Source organism: Sus scrofa, chromosome 2, assembly GCF_000003025.6.
Source record: "Sus scrofa isolate TJ Tabasco breed Duroc chromosome 2, Sscrofa11.1, whole genome shotgun sequence".
Taxonomy (NCBI): Eukaryota; Metazoa; Chordata; class Mammalia; order Artiodactyla; family Suidae; genus Sus; species Sus scrofa.
Genome location: NC_010444.4, coordinates 60,467,698 through 60,482,517, shown reverse-complemented (window position 1 = coordinate 60,482,517; position 14,820 = coordinate 60,467,698). Strand labels below are relative to the sequence as shown.

At 53.7% G+C, this 14,820-nt stretch overlaps 1 protein-coding gene across 1 annotated transcript in view; it reads left to right on the top strand.

The window, feature by feature from the left end:
- The window catches only part of MYO9B (myosin IXB), a 111,875-nt gene that overhangs the window by 84,962 nt on the left and 12,093 nt on the right, over window positions 1–14,820 (top strand). The window contains 11 exon segments of the mRNA XM_021083575.1: window positions 123–236; window positions 2,154–2,193; window positions 3,270–3,392; window positions 4,812–4,892; window positions 5,939–6,049; window positions 7,487–7,609; window positions 10,245–10,394; window positions 10,479–10,645; window positions 11,357–12,244; window positions 12,857–12,929; window positions 13,646–13,767. Of these exon segments, the coding sequence (XP_020939234.1) occupies window positions 123–236; window positions 2,154–2,193; window positions 3,270–3,392; window positions 4,812–4,892; window positions 5,939–6,049; window positions 7,487–7,609; window positions 10,245–10,394; window positions 10,479–10,645; window positions 11,357–12,244; window positions 12,857–12,929; window positions 13,646–13,767 (1,992 nt within the window).

Here is a 14,820-nt window from a genome sequence, read left to right as displayed (position 1 = left end):
TGCATGTTTTGGTTCCAGTGGCCTGGGGATGGTCCCGACCGTGCCAGGGACCCCAAGGTGGCGGGCCCCGCTGCTCTAACTCAGTCTTCTCTCTGTCACTGCACCCCTTCCCCCACCCCCAGCGATTTGCATGACCAAATCATCAAGACCATCAAAGGATTGCCCTGGCAGGGTGAGGACCCCCGTAGGCTTCTCCAGTCCCTCAGTCGGCTCCAGAAACCCCGCACCTTCATCCTGTGAGTCCCCCCACCCCTGAGGCTGCGGGCACGCCCCCCCCCCACAAGTGCAACGACCGCCTCCGCGCTCCAGACCCCTAGCCCCCAGGCCCGCATGGGTTTCCCGTAACGCTGAATCAGCCGCTCTAAATGCTGCGCTGTCTTGTGGTTCCATTCTCACACCAGCCATCGCTAAGTGGTCCTGATATTCCCACCCCAGTGTCTGCACTGTGAGCCAATCCTTGCCAGCTCCCCAGTGCCCAGCACAGCTTCACAGGAACACTCTACCACAAAGCATCTGATTTTCAGCCCCTAAACATGCAGAGCAAGGCTTGCATCCCCTCCCCCCACCACCTTTGCCACCGTGAGCTTATAAAGCAGCCATCAGAAGCAGGATGTGCGATTTTGTGGACCCCAGGCGTCCCATGACCCTGTTTTGTGGGCGTGATGTGATAGAAAGGGCCAGAAGACACCCAGACGGGGTTTGGATGTCCCACGAACGAACTGTGTAGCCTGAGAGCTCTGAGCATTTGACCTCTGTCTGCAAAGCCACATACCGAGCAGGCAGCAGCCTCAACCAGTGGGCACCGGCAACCACACGGGGACCCAGGCCAGCTGGGAACAAAGCTTGTGCCTGCAATGGAGCCCATTTGCAGTCATTTTTATTATGCCTTGCCTTATTCTACGGGGATTAAGATTAAACCTGACACACAAAGAACCTCATGGCTGAACATCTTGGAGATCAGTGGGGCACCATTTCTTCAGTGAGTCTTAAAAACTGTCCAGGCTATGATTTTTTTTTTTAGCCACCTTGCGGCATAAGGAGTTTTGGGCCAGGGATCAGAGCTGCAGTTGCAACTTATGCTGGATACTTTAATCCACTGTGCCTGGCCAGGGATTGAACGTGTATCCTGGCACTGCAGAGACGCCATTGATCCCATTGTGCCACAGCAGGAACGTCAGGCTGCACTTTTTTAAAAATCTCATCTCATCTGCAAGATTCCATAAAGTCTCTGAGAATGTGGGGGTCATCCCTCCTCCCTTGGCCAAAAGATCAGCTTTTGTTTGGGTTTGTTATTCTTTATTTTATTGGCGTAGAGTTGATTTACAATGTTACGTCAGCTTTTTTTTTTTTTTTTTTGTCTTTTTTTGTCTTTTTTTGCCTTTTCTAGGGCCGCTCCTGTGGCATATGGAGGTTCCCAGACTAGGGGTCGAATTGGAGCTGTAGCTGCAGGCCTACACCAGAGCCACAGCAACGTGGGATCTGAGCCGCATCTGCAACCTACACCACAGCTCACGGCAACACCGGATCCTTAACCCACTGAGCAAGGCCAGGGACCGAACCTGCAATCTCATGGTTCCTAGTCAGATTCGTTAACCACTGAGCCATGACGGGAACTCCAGCTTTTGTTTTTAACATTCTGCCAGGCCCCATCTCAGTTCTTTGAGAGGCAGATCCCTGCTCTGTCACCAGGGTGTGCAGAAGGGTCTCTGCGGGCATGCTTGGCCTTTACCGTCCTGTAGCAAATAGAGCTGGGATGCTGGGTAGGCGTCAGAGCCTCAGGGGATCCCTCGAAGCCCCATTTGGGGCAGTCCACTGTCATTGTGTGAGATCTGTCAGCTCCCCCATAGCCTGCCCTGTGCAGGCACACGCCCCACAATGGAGATGACCAACCCCTAGTCCAATTGCTCCTGCCACCTCAGGGGCAGCCACCAGCCCTGAGGCCAGCATGCACAGTCAGCATAGCGACCCCCACGTGTGCAGGGGAAGCCACCAGGTCCTTGGCGAGGCGGCGGCCTCGTTGCACTTGTGCCTCTGGACTCTGCGCTCTGTCTGTTCTCACTCCATCTAACCCGCAAGGCGTGGCTTGCTGAACTAACCCAGATCCAGACACCGCGTTCCTTCTGTTCACAAAACCATTTTTAATATTTTGACAGGAAAAGTAAAGGTATCAAACAAAAGCAGATCATTCCAAAGGTAAACACGCGCGACATCGTCTCACATCGCCTTGCTAGCGCCTGGCTCAAGTCATTTTTCTGGAAAACCCGGGGTGGGGGGCGTGTTTCTAATCTCTCTGGCTTCTTTGGTTCCTTCCTCTTCCCGCTAGCTCCTTCCTCTCTAAAAAAAAAAATGTCTCCTGTTGAGATGATTTTGGAGATGTCTTTGTTTGGTTTTTCTAGAAGCAGGGGCCTATGATGGGGATCTCTGCATAAGTGGTGTATTGGGGGGGGGGGCTCCCAGGAGAAACCTGAGTGGAGTGGGGGGAGCAGGACTGAGCAAGGAGGTGGGCTCAACCGGATTCCCCAGGGGGCCCAGGAGTGTTAACACTACCACAGAGCGGGTCTTGTCAAGAGGTGAGGAGACCCTTCTGTCACACCCCCACATCGGGGATCTTTAGCTTTGAGCCACCTCCAGGGGGCAGGATGGGATGTCGCACCTCCTGGGCACAGGGAGAGGAGGCCCCTCAGCCAGGGTGGTCCTGTCAGGAAGGGGCAGCTGTGCATCGCTGGCAGCCAAGACCCCAACAGCTGGACTTGGGTCAAGTGCACCCAGACGCTCTGTCTAGTCTCCACGTACAGCGTGCAGACAGTTTGTGACATTAATAAGAGTAAGGGTGACCCTCAGTCTGGCCAACAGATGGGAAAGCGCCAGCTCCCCTGTCAGTGTTAGTAAGGGTTGATGCACACAGGGGGACCAGCCAGATGAGCACATGCGGAAACAGGATGTGGGCCACTCCTTGAGCTCTGTTGGGGGGGGCGGGGGGCAGCATGCCATAGCTCGGGCTTCTGGGCGCTTGGGCCATATGAGGCTGTCGTCAGCCTTCCCAGAGGTGGCGCCATCCCCAGGACTCAGCTCAGGCTCAGCCCCACGGTCACCTCTGCCACCCGCCAGGCCCACCTGTCCCCACCTCTCTCTGACAGCAGGGCCCTGAGACTGAGCCTAAGAGCTGCCACCCCGGGGGGCATTGTCCTGGCTCCGGGGATGTCCACAATGCCTCCCGGTGCCCACTGGGGCTTTGGGAGGGCAGGCTGGACCCTGTGTATCTATCATAGAACCTGCTGGACTCCAAATCCCTGAAGCTCATCATCAGTATGACCCTGCATGACCGCACCACCAAGTCCCTGCTGCACCTGCACAAGAAGAAGAAGCCACCCAGCATCAGCGCCCAGTTCCAAGTAGGTGGCCAAACAGGGCAGGAGGCAGCGCTAAACTCAGCCTGACACTCAGGTGGCAAGGCCAGAACAAACCCATCCCAAGCAGCTTATCATTATCCTGGGGGTTCCTGACCATCAGCACCCCTTGACATTTGGAGTTGGGTCATTCTCCATGGTGGGGGCCAGCCTGTGCATATGGGGTATTGAACAGCATCGCTGGCCTCTGCCCATCAGACACCGGTAGCACTCTCCAGTCTGACAACCAGAAAGTCTCCAGATAATGCCAGATGCCCCCAGGAGAACAGACTTGCACTTGATTGAGAACCACCAAGTTAAAAGAATGAAGAGTCAGCATGTGTGTTAATGTGACCACTGAACTGTGACCTTAGGTCGTGTTCCCTTTTTTCCTGACTGCCAGGAAGCTCAGGGACACTTTTTTTTTTTTTTTTAACTGGAATCCAATGGCTGGTGACTCTCAGCATTAGCTTTTTTGTTCCTTCCCACTTTCCTCAATCTGAGTCTTCTGTTTCCCCTTTTCCCCTTCAGCCGTTTTTTGGCTTTGGGGTTTTATGGGTTTGTTTGTTTGTTTGTTGTCTTTTTACGGCCGCACCTGTGGCATATGGAGGGTCCCAGGCTAGGGGTCTAGCTACAGCTGCCTGGCCTATGCCACAGCCACAGCCACAGCAATGCCACATCTGAGCTGTGGCTGCGACCCACACCACAGCTCATGGCAATACAGGATCCTTAACCCACTGAGCGAGGCCAGGGATCAAACCCACAACCTCATGGTTCCTAGTCAGATTCGTTTCCGCCGCGCCACAATGGGAACTCCTGGGTTTTATTCTTTTTACGGCCATACCCGTGGCACATGGAAGTTCCCAGACTAGCGAGCAGCAGCTGCCGGTCTACACCACAGCCACAGCAATGCCAGATCCAAGCCACATCTGCAACCTACACTACAGTTTGTGGCAATGCTGGATCCTTAACCCACTGAGCAAGGCCAGGGATCGAACCCACATCCTCACGAATACTATGTCCAGTTCTTCATCCGCTGAGACACAATGGAAACTCTTGGGTTTTTTGTAATTACCTTGTGTAGGAACTCCCACAAATCCTTTTTGGAAACAGGCCAGAGACCTCCATGGTCTCTTCTGAGGCAGACGTGTTTTAAATCCCTAGAAAGAATTTATCCAGTTCTACCACCTCCCCCCCAGCTTTTCACCTGAGACAGAAACAAGAGATGGGGAACCCTGGGAAGATGGTGGTTCTCAGCCCCCAGTAACCCCACATCTCCCTTGGGGGCTCCCCTCCGGGTAGCACAGCCTCTGGTCGCAACATCCCACTGCAACCTACCATGTCCCACATCAGCACAGATGCTCCCACTGATGCAGGCGGATGACCTAGGAGCCCCAACTCAGTACCTTCCCCCTCTCTTCGCAGACATCCCTTAATAAGCTCCTGGAGGCGCTGGGCAAGGCAGAGCCCTTCTTCATCCGCTGCATCCGCTCCAACGCCGAGAAGGTGAGAGGCTCCCGTGTCTGGCGGTTCACCGGGGGGTGGGGGGTGTTTCTGGGTATCTCACTTTTGGGGGTGGCTTCCAAGAGAGTCCTCAAGGAAGCAAGTGTTCACACAGGTTTCAGGAGCTGTAAACTGCTGTAGCTGGCTGGGGGTAGAGGGGGTTCCACAGGAGGCAGCAAGGGCAGCTGGTGAGCAGCCAAAAATAGGGATGTCAGAGTTCCCATCGTGGTGCAGTGGAAACAGATCCGACTGGGAACCATGAGGTTGCAGGTTCGATCCTTGGCCTTGTTCAGTGGGTTGAGGATCTGGCATTGCCGTGAGCTGGGGTGTAGGATACAGACGTGACCCAGATCCCACATTGCTGTGGCTGTGGTGTAGGCTGGCAGCTATAGATTCAATTCGACCCCTAGCCTGGGAACCTCCATATGGCCCTGAAAAAAAAAAAAGGGATGCCCAGCTTCCCCTTCCTCCTCCTGGCTTTCACCCAGCTGCTCCCCATCCTCCTCCCCTGCCTGTCTTCCCCTCAGCCCTCAGATCTCTGCCCAGGGTCCCCTCTCCTGTGACACTTTCCACAGGGGCCCAGCAGTATGTTCTCTCTGCTGAATCCCCAGTGCTTAGCCTGATACATGGCACAGAATGTGAGTTCACAGTTTTGGGTCAAGGCCTTTAAGAAATAAGTCTTTGCAGCAAATTCTCTTAAGTTAGACAGTATGAAATAGCATCTGTCTCCTGGCACCAGGGAATAGAGCAGATCAGACACCAAGTTTTCTAGAAGAGATGAATGCCTTAGGCATCGCTGCTGAGGGGCCCCATCTTTTTATTCTAAAAAGAATGTCTGGAGCAAGAAGAGAAAACACAAATCCTCCAGGTGCCCAGGGCTGCTATGCTGGGGACATTTCACAGACCAGCCCGAGCCTGCACATGTGTCTTACCTGCATTTATATCTGGAGTCCTGAGAGGTGGCAGTCACTGGGACTCGGCATCTCCTTCCAGGGCTCCCCATCTAGCCACCTGCAGGCATCTGCCCTGATCACTTGATCCCGTTTCAGAAAGAGCTGTGTTTCGATGATGACCTGGTGCTGCAGCAGCTGCGCTACACGGGCATGCTGGAGACCGTGCGGATCCGGAGGTCGGGCTACAGTGCCAAGTACACGTTCCAGGTAGGATGCATTCATGCACACACATGGCTGCCTTGAATGCCTCTAAAGCATGAGCCCAGCAGGTTACTTTCTGCCAGGGCTCCTCCACCCTGGCACTGTTGGGATTTCTACCAAGCCATTCTTTCTCATGAGTGGGGGGCATAGTTCCTCAAAAGAGGTACATTAAACCAAACATGGGAACTGCACAAGCAGATCCCTGTGCAGCTTGGCCCTTTGTTGAGCATCTTCTGTAATAGACACTTTTATACCCAACTATTTTATTCTGCCAACCAGCAGCAATGGGGACCCTGGTTCCTATTTTCCTAATATGGAAATTACGGCCCAAGAAGGTGATGACCTCAGAGATGGCTCCTTGGGCTTTCCAGAAACACCGAGGATCACTAGTAGCCTCAAATTGGTGACTACAGCAGTTTCTCAACCATGTCACCATTGATCCTTGGGCCAGGTCATTCTCTGTGGTGGAGGCCACCCTGTGCACCATAGGGTCTTGAGCAGCATCCCTGGCCTCCACCCACTAGATGCCAGGAACACTATTTCCCTGCGTTCTGACAACCCAAGATGTCTCCACGTATCATCAAACGTCCCCCAGGGGTTAGCACCTCTGGCCCATGCCAAAAGCTGACACCAGCTATGTGGTGCTCAAGTAAACACTGGGCCTGAACCCAGAGGTGGTGGCACCTGGTCCCCATTCAGGCTTTACCCATATGGCCTCAGGGACATAGTTTGTTGTGGCAGGCCTTCCTTTTCTCATGCAGAATGAGAATATCATCTTTCCAATCCTGTGAAAATAGGAAAGGCAAATTACCAAAAAGGGAGAAAATGCTGATGTTTCACTAATACTTGGCTCTTAAAATTGGGGATAATTATTTACTTAAAAACAGTGTGTAGGAGTTCCCTTGTGGCATAGCAGGTTAAGGATCCAGCATTGTCACTGTAGCTGCCCAAGCTGCTGCTGTGGGAACTCCCACATGCCATGAGCGAGGCCAAAAAGAGGCATACGAGGAGTTCCCTGGTGGTTCAGCAGGTTAAGGATCTGGCATCACTGCTGTGCCACAGGTTTGATCCCTGGCCTGGGAACTTGCACATACTGAGGGCACAGCTAAAAAAGGGTGTACCTCCAGCTATGGTTCAGCCCTCTACTGAGCCATAGACTGTGAGCACCCCAAGGCAGCACCATCTCCTGGCTGCCCCTCAACCATGCCAGCACCGAGCAAGCCCTCGTCGGTCATTCGTAAACGATCCAATGCTCTGTGTCTATGATATAGTCTTTCTTACACTTCAGACTGTTTTGGTAAGTCCAAGATTTATCAGTACCATTCACATCAAACCAAGTTTTGGCTTTGGATACTCTGTCTTGACCAGGGAATTCCTGGAGCCCCATCTCCTTCTCAGGAGCAAAAATACTCAGATATTCCTTTCTTGGCCATCATCACCCAGGATTTCACGGAGCAGTTCCAAGTGCTGCTGCCCAAGAATGCCCAGCCCTGCAGGGAGGTCATCTCTGCCCTGCTGGAGAAGATGGACATAGACAAGAGGAGCTACCAGATCGGGAAGACCAAGGTCAGCATCTGCACCCCTTAGGATGGCTACAAACTTGTACCACATCTTCCACCACACACAGGGTCCTCCCATGGCCCAAGCTACTCACTGAAACATCAGGGTTTCTGCTGAGGAAGTGCATTTCTTAGGGCCCAGCCTGTTTGTTCCTGGAAGGCAAGGAGCACACCTGAGGTGTGGAGGCTCAGGCATCAAGCCTGTTTCTTGTTTTCTCACACTTAGGCTAGGAACCCTCACCATAGCACAGGGTATTCAGGGGCCAGTCAGTAACTGCCGTAATATCTGGCAGCTCCCCAGCGGGGCTGCACCAGATGTGAAAAATCCCCTCACAGCTCCCCAAGTTAATCACAGAGTTACCATGTGACCCAGCAATTCCGCTCCTAGGTATCAACCCAACCAAGAACTGAAAACAGGTGTGCAAACAAATTCTTGTACACATAAGTTCATAGGGGTACTAGTCACAATTGCCAAAAGGTAGAAGCAACCCATGTGCCTGTCAATAGATGATGGATAAACAAAATGTGGGCCATTGGCATGATGGAATATTACTCAGCCCTGATCCATACTCATGTGGATGAACCTTGAAAATGTTATGCCAGGCAAAAGAAGCCAGATTCAAGAGTTCCCACTGTGGCACAGTAGGTTAAGAATCTGACTGCAGTGGCTCAGGTCACTGCAGTGGGTTAAAAGATCTGGCAATGCCACAGTGGTGTAGGTCATAGTTGTGGCTTGGATTCAGTTCCTGGCCCAGGAACTTCTTTGCCATCGGTGTGGCCATAAGAGAGAAAGAAAGAAGGGGGGGAGGGAAGAGAGAGAGAAAAAGAAAGAAAGCAAGAGAGAGAAAGACATTATAAATCAACTATAATAAAAAAAATTTTTTTACAAAGAAGGACACTAAAGACTAATGGTGTTTGACCTCATTAATATGAAATGTCGGAGCTCCCTTGTAGTGCAGCGTGTTTTTACATTAATTCTGAGACGGACCCATTTGGAATGGTTGGTTTTTATTTTTGGGGTTTTTTTGTCTTTTTAGGGCCACACCAGCGGCATATGGAGGTTCCCAGGCGAGAGGTCTAATCGGAGCTGTTGCTACAGCAATGCCAGATCTGAGCCGTGTCTGTGACCTACACCACAGCTCACAGCAATGCCAGATCCTTAACCCACTGAGCGAGGCCAGGGATTGAACCCGCAACCTCATGGTTCCTAGTTGGATTCATTTCCGCTGCGCCACGACAGGAACTCCCAGGAGTGGTTGTTTTTAGCTAACATTTATTGAGCAGTTACTGGCATGGTCACTGCAGCAGCTCAGGAACTTCCACGTGTCACAGGCACGGCCAAAAAAAAGGAAAAAGGAGTTTCTGTTGTGGCTCAGCGATAATGAACCCAACTAGTATCCATGAGGTTATGGGTTCGATCCCTGACCTCACTCACTGGGTTAGGGATCTGGCATTGCCATGAGCTGTGGTGTAGGTCAAAGATGCGGCTTCAGATCCCACATTGCTGTGGCTGCAGCTATAACTCCAAATCAACCCCTAGCCTGGGAACTTCCAAATGCCTCTGCTACTCTAAAAAAGAAAAGAAAAAGAAAAGTCCAGAACAGGTAAATCCATGGAGACAGAAAGCAGATTAGGGCTTGCCGGGGGTTGGGGGTCGGCGATTAGGAAGTGCTGCTCACAGACACGGAGTTTCCCTGTGGAGTGATGGAAGTATTTCAGAGCTAGAGAAATGTGATGGTACATTAGATGGATAGTACACTGCACAATACTGTGAATGTACTAAATACCTCTGAATCACTCACTTTAAATGAGTAATTTTGTTAAGGGGAATTCTATTTCAATGTACTTTAAAAAAAAAATTCACTTTGCTGCACAGTAGAAAGTTGACAGAATACTGTAAACCAACTATAGTGAAAAAAATAAAAATCATTTAACCAAAAAAACTCCCCTTGGAGTTCCCATCGTGGCACAGTGGTTAACGAATCCGACTAGGAACCATGAGGTTGCGGGTTCAATCCCTGGCCTTGCTCAGTGGGTTACAGCGTCGCCGTGAGCTGTGGTGTAGATTGCAAACTCTGCTCGGATCCCACGTTGCTGTGGCTCTGGTGTAGGCCGGCAACTACAGCTCCGATTAGACCCCTAGCCTGGGAATCTCCATATGCCGTGGGAGCGGCCCCAGAAAAGGGCAAAAGACAAAACAAAAAACTCCCCTTAGTCAGATCAGTCCATGCACCAGCCTGGTCTCACTCCTGAGGTGGGCTGAGCAGACCACATATTTAATTTATTCTTCACTTCATTTTCTGACAGACCATATGATCCCAATATTGGGATGATATCCAATTTAGTATTCTGTTCCTGCATTCAAACACTGAGGTTTTTTTATAGAAAATATGCGCCCCTTATGAGAATTAAATAGTCAAATATGGAGAGGTGGATGGCTAATTGTAAATGCTATTTGAATAAATTTGCATATGAAAGGTCCGCAGAAAACTTCGTTTAAGAAAAAAATATACTTGTAGATGCATATGCTATCCATAAATCATTTTTTGGGGATGACTCCATCCTCACACTGATGTCAACAGTCTTGAGTCTAGGGGTTCAGAGGCCAGGCTGACCCCGCTTCCTGTGCCCACCCCTCCCAGGTTTTCCTAAAGGAGACAGAGAGGCAGGCCCTGCAGGAGACACTGCACCGGGAGGTCGTGCGGAAGATCCTGTTCCTGCAGAGCTGGTTCCGGATGGTGCTGGAGCGCAGGCACTTCCTGCAGATGAGGCGGGCAGCTGTCACCATCCAGGTAGCGGGTGGCCCCATGGGGCCAGGGCTGGGGGGTGGCTGGGATGGCACACGCCCAGCCCCTGAATGCCCCCTCCACTCTCAGGCCTGCTGGCGGTCCTATTGCGTGAGACGGGCCCTGGAGAGGACGCAGGCGGCAGTGTACCTCCAGGCTGTGTGGAGGGGCTACCGGCAGCGGGCAGCCTACCAGCGCCAGAGACTGAGCATCATCCGCCTGCAGAGCCTCTGCCGGGGGCACCTGCAGCGCAAGAGGTGAGCAGAACAGCCCCAAGCCCTCCACACCCCTGCCCAGAACATTCCACTTAGCCAAGAGCCATCTGAGATACCATCTGCCTGGTGGACCTGTCAGGACATCATCCTGGACGCAGGGAGGCTGAGGAGGGGCCAGCAGGCCTCTAGCAGTCTGGGCACACAGGCCCCTAGAGAGCTGCTCCAGGGCTGGTAGGTGGCACCTACTGGCAAAACCCCAGGTCACCTTTGGCAGCGCTCAGTCTCTGCCAGGCCATACCACACCTGCCCACCTGGTGCCATTTGGTGGAGCACCTGGATTCAGAGCTAGAGGGCTCAGGCCATGAGGTCCAACCCTCAGTAGGCTCCCCTCGCCCCACACTCACACACGAAGCCCAGCTGTCCACCAGGCCAGGGACCCCAAAGGATTCAGAGTTTCCTGAACAGATCCCTGTCACAACAGGCCTAATACAGGTCCCCTGAATTAGCCAGGCGGAGGTGACATGACAATAAGGGGCCACGCCCTTTATCCCCCTTTCCTGGCTGAGGTGGTTCTGCCTTTCTAGAAGCATCTTGAGAGCCAGGGTCTCACTGATTGGCAGAAGTGGAGCCTGGCCCCTCCCACCCCACTTGGAGGTGGCACAGGGTTTCCCCCAGGCCCTGGGTGGACTCTGGAGGCAGAGGGCACTTTTGTTCCTGAACTCACAGCCCCACCCCTTACTCTGCTCACACCAGCTTCAGCCGGATGGTGGCAGAGAAGCAGAAGGCTGCAGAGAAGAAAAGGGAAGCCCAGCAGGCCACCAGGGAAGAATTGGCAGAAGGCGGGCCGGGCCAGGCGGCTGGGCTGGAGCCCATGCAGGGCCCAGAACCATCCAAGGACAGCAAGCATTTGGCGCTGGAGCCTGAAGTGGAGCCCAGCGACGGGCCCCTAGGGGAGAGTGTCCAAGTGGAGAAGGAGGTCCCGAGCCCAGAGAAGGCTCTCCCACCACAGAAAAACGCAGTGGAAAGTCACGAGAAAGTGCCCAGCAGCCGGGAGAAGCGAGAGTCACGGCGTCAGAGGGGGCTGGAGCACGTGAATCTCCAGAACAAACATATCCAGTCCTGTAAGGAAGAGCACATCCCCAGAGAACCTTCGGGAAGGGCCGTCCCAGAGCCCGAGGAGAGCTTCCTGGAAGACAGAAAGAAGAGCAGAGAAGATGAAATCCCTTCAGATTCAAGGACTGAGCCCGAGACAGCGCCTCCTAAAATGCAGCCTGAGGTGCCCCTACAGTCCATGCTGGGCAGCCAGGCCTCGGGGGGAACCCAGGGTGGCCACGCAGAACGACCCACCAGCCTAGCTCTGGACAGCAAGGTCCAAGCCCTAGCCCCCAGTGCCTCCCCAGAGACCCCCAAGGACAAGAGCAAGCCAGGGGTCAGCCCCAGGGCACAGGACCGGGCCGAGAGCCCCGGAGGCTCCACCCAGATTCAGCGGTACCGGGACACAGATGCCGAGCGTCTGGCCAGCGCTGTGGAGCTCTGGCGTGGCAAGAAGCTGATGACCGCCAGCCCCAGCGCCATGCTGAGCCAGTCCCTGGACCTCAGCGAGCGGCACCGGGCTGTGGGGGCCTCGCTCACGCCCACGGAGTAAGCCCCACACACTCTTTTGTCCAAGGGCTGGGGTCAGGGGGATGCATAGCCCGAGGCTAGAGCGGGGCCAGGACAGCATCATGAACCCCAGAAACATGGGAGGCTCGGGCATCAGGTGTGTGGGAGCCCCAAGGAAGGAGGATGTGGGGTGTAGGGGGGAGGCCCAAACAAGCCCTGATCACACAGATGGCCTCCAGCGTGTCGGGAAGCAGCTGCTGTGGTTGAGATCCCCCTCCCCAGCCTGCCTGGTCCTCAGTTTCTTCCTCAGTGAGTGAGGGTGTCTGCACACACCCAGGGGTTGAAGGAGCAGCTCTTGACACACTTTGCCTGACCCCTAGTTAGCTAAATATCAGGGACTCTGAATCGCCAGCCCCTTGTCTGGAAGAAGAGATGGAGGAAGACGCAGGCCTCTGCTAGGGTGGGCCTTCTCCACCTCAGTGCAGCGGAGCCCTGGGGCCGGGTCGTTCTCTAGGGTGGGTGCTGGGCTGGGCACTGTGGGGTTCTGCCCACCGGCTGCCAGGAGCATCTCCCTCCCCTGCCCCAGTCCCCACAACCCAAGTGTCTCCTACCTCGGCCTTGTCAGTAAGCCACGTTTCTGTGATCTCACAGGGAGAGGCGCATTTCCTTATCTGCCAGTGATGTCTCCAAGCTCCTCTCATCCCCATCCCAGACCAAGACTCAGGTAAAGCTTCAGGCAGCAGCCCTCACTTCTGAGGGTCCAAGCCCACTTCTGCCCTAGCTGCCCCGGAACCACCAGAGGGAAACAGTGGAGGAGCTCCCATTGTGGCTCAGTGGGTTAAGAACCCGACTAGTATCCATGACAATGCAGGTTTGATCCCTGGCCTCGCTCAGTGGGGTAAGAACCTGGCATTGCCAAAAGCTGTGGTGCAGGTTGCAGATGTGGCTCGGATCTGGTATTGCTGTGGCTGAGGTGTAGGCCTCAGCTGCAGATCTGATTCGACCCCTAGCCTGGGAACTTCTATATGCTATGGGTGCAGCCTGAAAAAGAAAAAGGGAGTTCCTATTGTGTGCAGTGGAAACAAATCCGACTAGGAATCCGACTAGGTTGTGGGTTTGAAGCCTGGCCTTGCTCAGTGAGTTAAGGATCTGGCATTGCCCTGAGCTGTGGTGTAGATCACAGACATGGCTTGGATCTGGCGTTGCTGTGGCTGTGGCATAGGCCAGCAGCTACAGCTCTGATTTGACCCCTAGCCTGGAACCTACATATGTCACAGGTGTGGCCCTATGAAAAAGATAAAAGACAAAAAAAAAAAAAAAAAGAAAGAAAGAAAAAGAAGGAAATGGTAGATAGAGTGCACCATGGCACCAGGACCCGACCCCCACTTTCCCTCCTGAGAGGCCACCTGCCTTTACTCACCCAGCCCTACTGCCCTACAGCCTTCTACAGAAACCGTGGATGGGGAGCCCAGCACAAAGAAGCCAGCCATCCAGAAGAAGAAGTCGAGCGAGGCATCCTTCAGCACAGACTCGGGGCTGTCCCCAGGCTCCGCCGACTCTAAGTAGGTGTGGGGCCAAACCCTGGGTGTCCAGGTCCTCCATTCCTGGAGCCTAAGCCAATCACACTCATGAAGCTTAGTGGAGGAGGCCTTTGCTTAGCAGTTCCATGAAGAGAAACCCACTCAGAGCCCGTGTTGTGGCCCTATCAGGGCAAAAAGATTCCTGATGAAGCCCAGAGCTTGTCTAGGTCACCTCCTCTGGGGCCACAGATAGGCGGTTTACATTTGGGTGCGTATGGAATCAGAACCAGCTCCCAGCTCCCCTGTCCCCACATCTGGGAACCTCTCCTGGGTCCAATGATAGAAAAAACTGGACCAAGCTTCAGTCCCCAGACAGCCCCTGCCAAAGTGCACCAGGCAGTTCCCAGAGCAGAGGGGTTGGGGCCATGGGACAGGCCCAATCAAGGGATGGGAGCCCGAGGGTGGTGAGGAACGGGCTGTGGTGGGAGGCAGAGAGCCCCTCTCCCAACTGGGGGAAACCCCCCCACACACCAAAACTAACAATAGCTTCAGACAATAGGAATTTACTCTCTCACTAGAAATGCAAGATCCAGGTGTGAGCAGGGCCATGTCTCTCTCCCTCCTCCTGAATCTCAAGGAGGATCCCTCCTGGCCTCTTCCAGCTTATGGAGGCTCCAGGCATCCTTGGCTTGTGGCCACCTCCCCCCAACCTCAGCCTCCATCTTCACATGACATTCTTCTCTCCCCTGTGTCTTTTCCTTTTCCATCTCTTAAAAAGACAAGTGGGCAATCACAAGGGTGATTTACAATCTTGAGATCCTTCACTTAGAATCTTAGTTTATTCAGGCTGCTATAACAAAACACCACAGGCTGAGCTGGAGGCTGGAAAGTCCAGGATTGAGGCACCAGCAGATTCGGTGTCTGGTTCAGAGATGCCTTCTTCTTGCTGGGTCCTCACATGGTAGAAAAGGCCAGGGAGCTCTCTGGGGTCTCATATAAGGGCACTCATCCCATCGTGATGGCCCCACCCTCATGACCTAATCACCTCCCAAACACCCCACCTCCTAACACCATCACACTGGGGGTTAGGCTTCA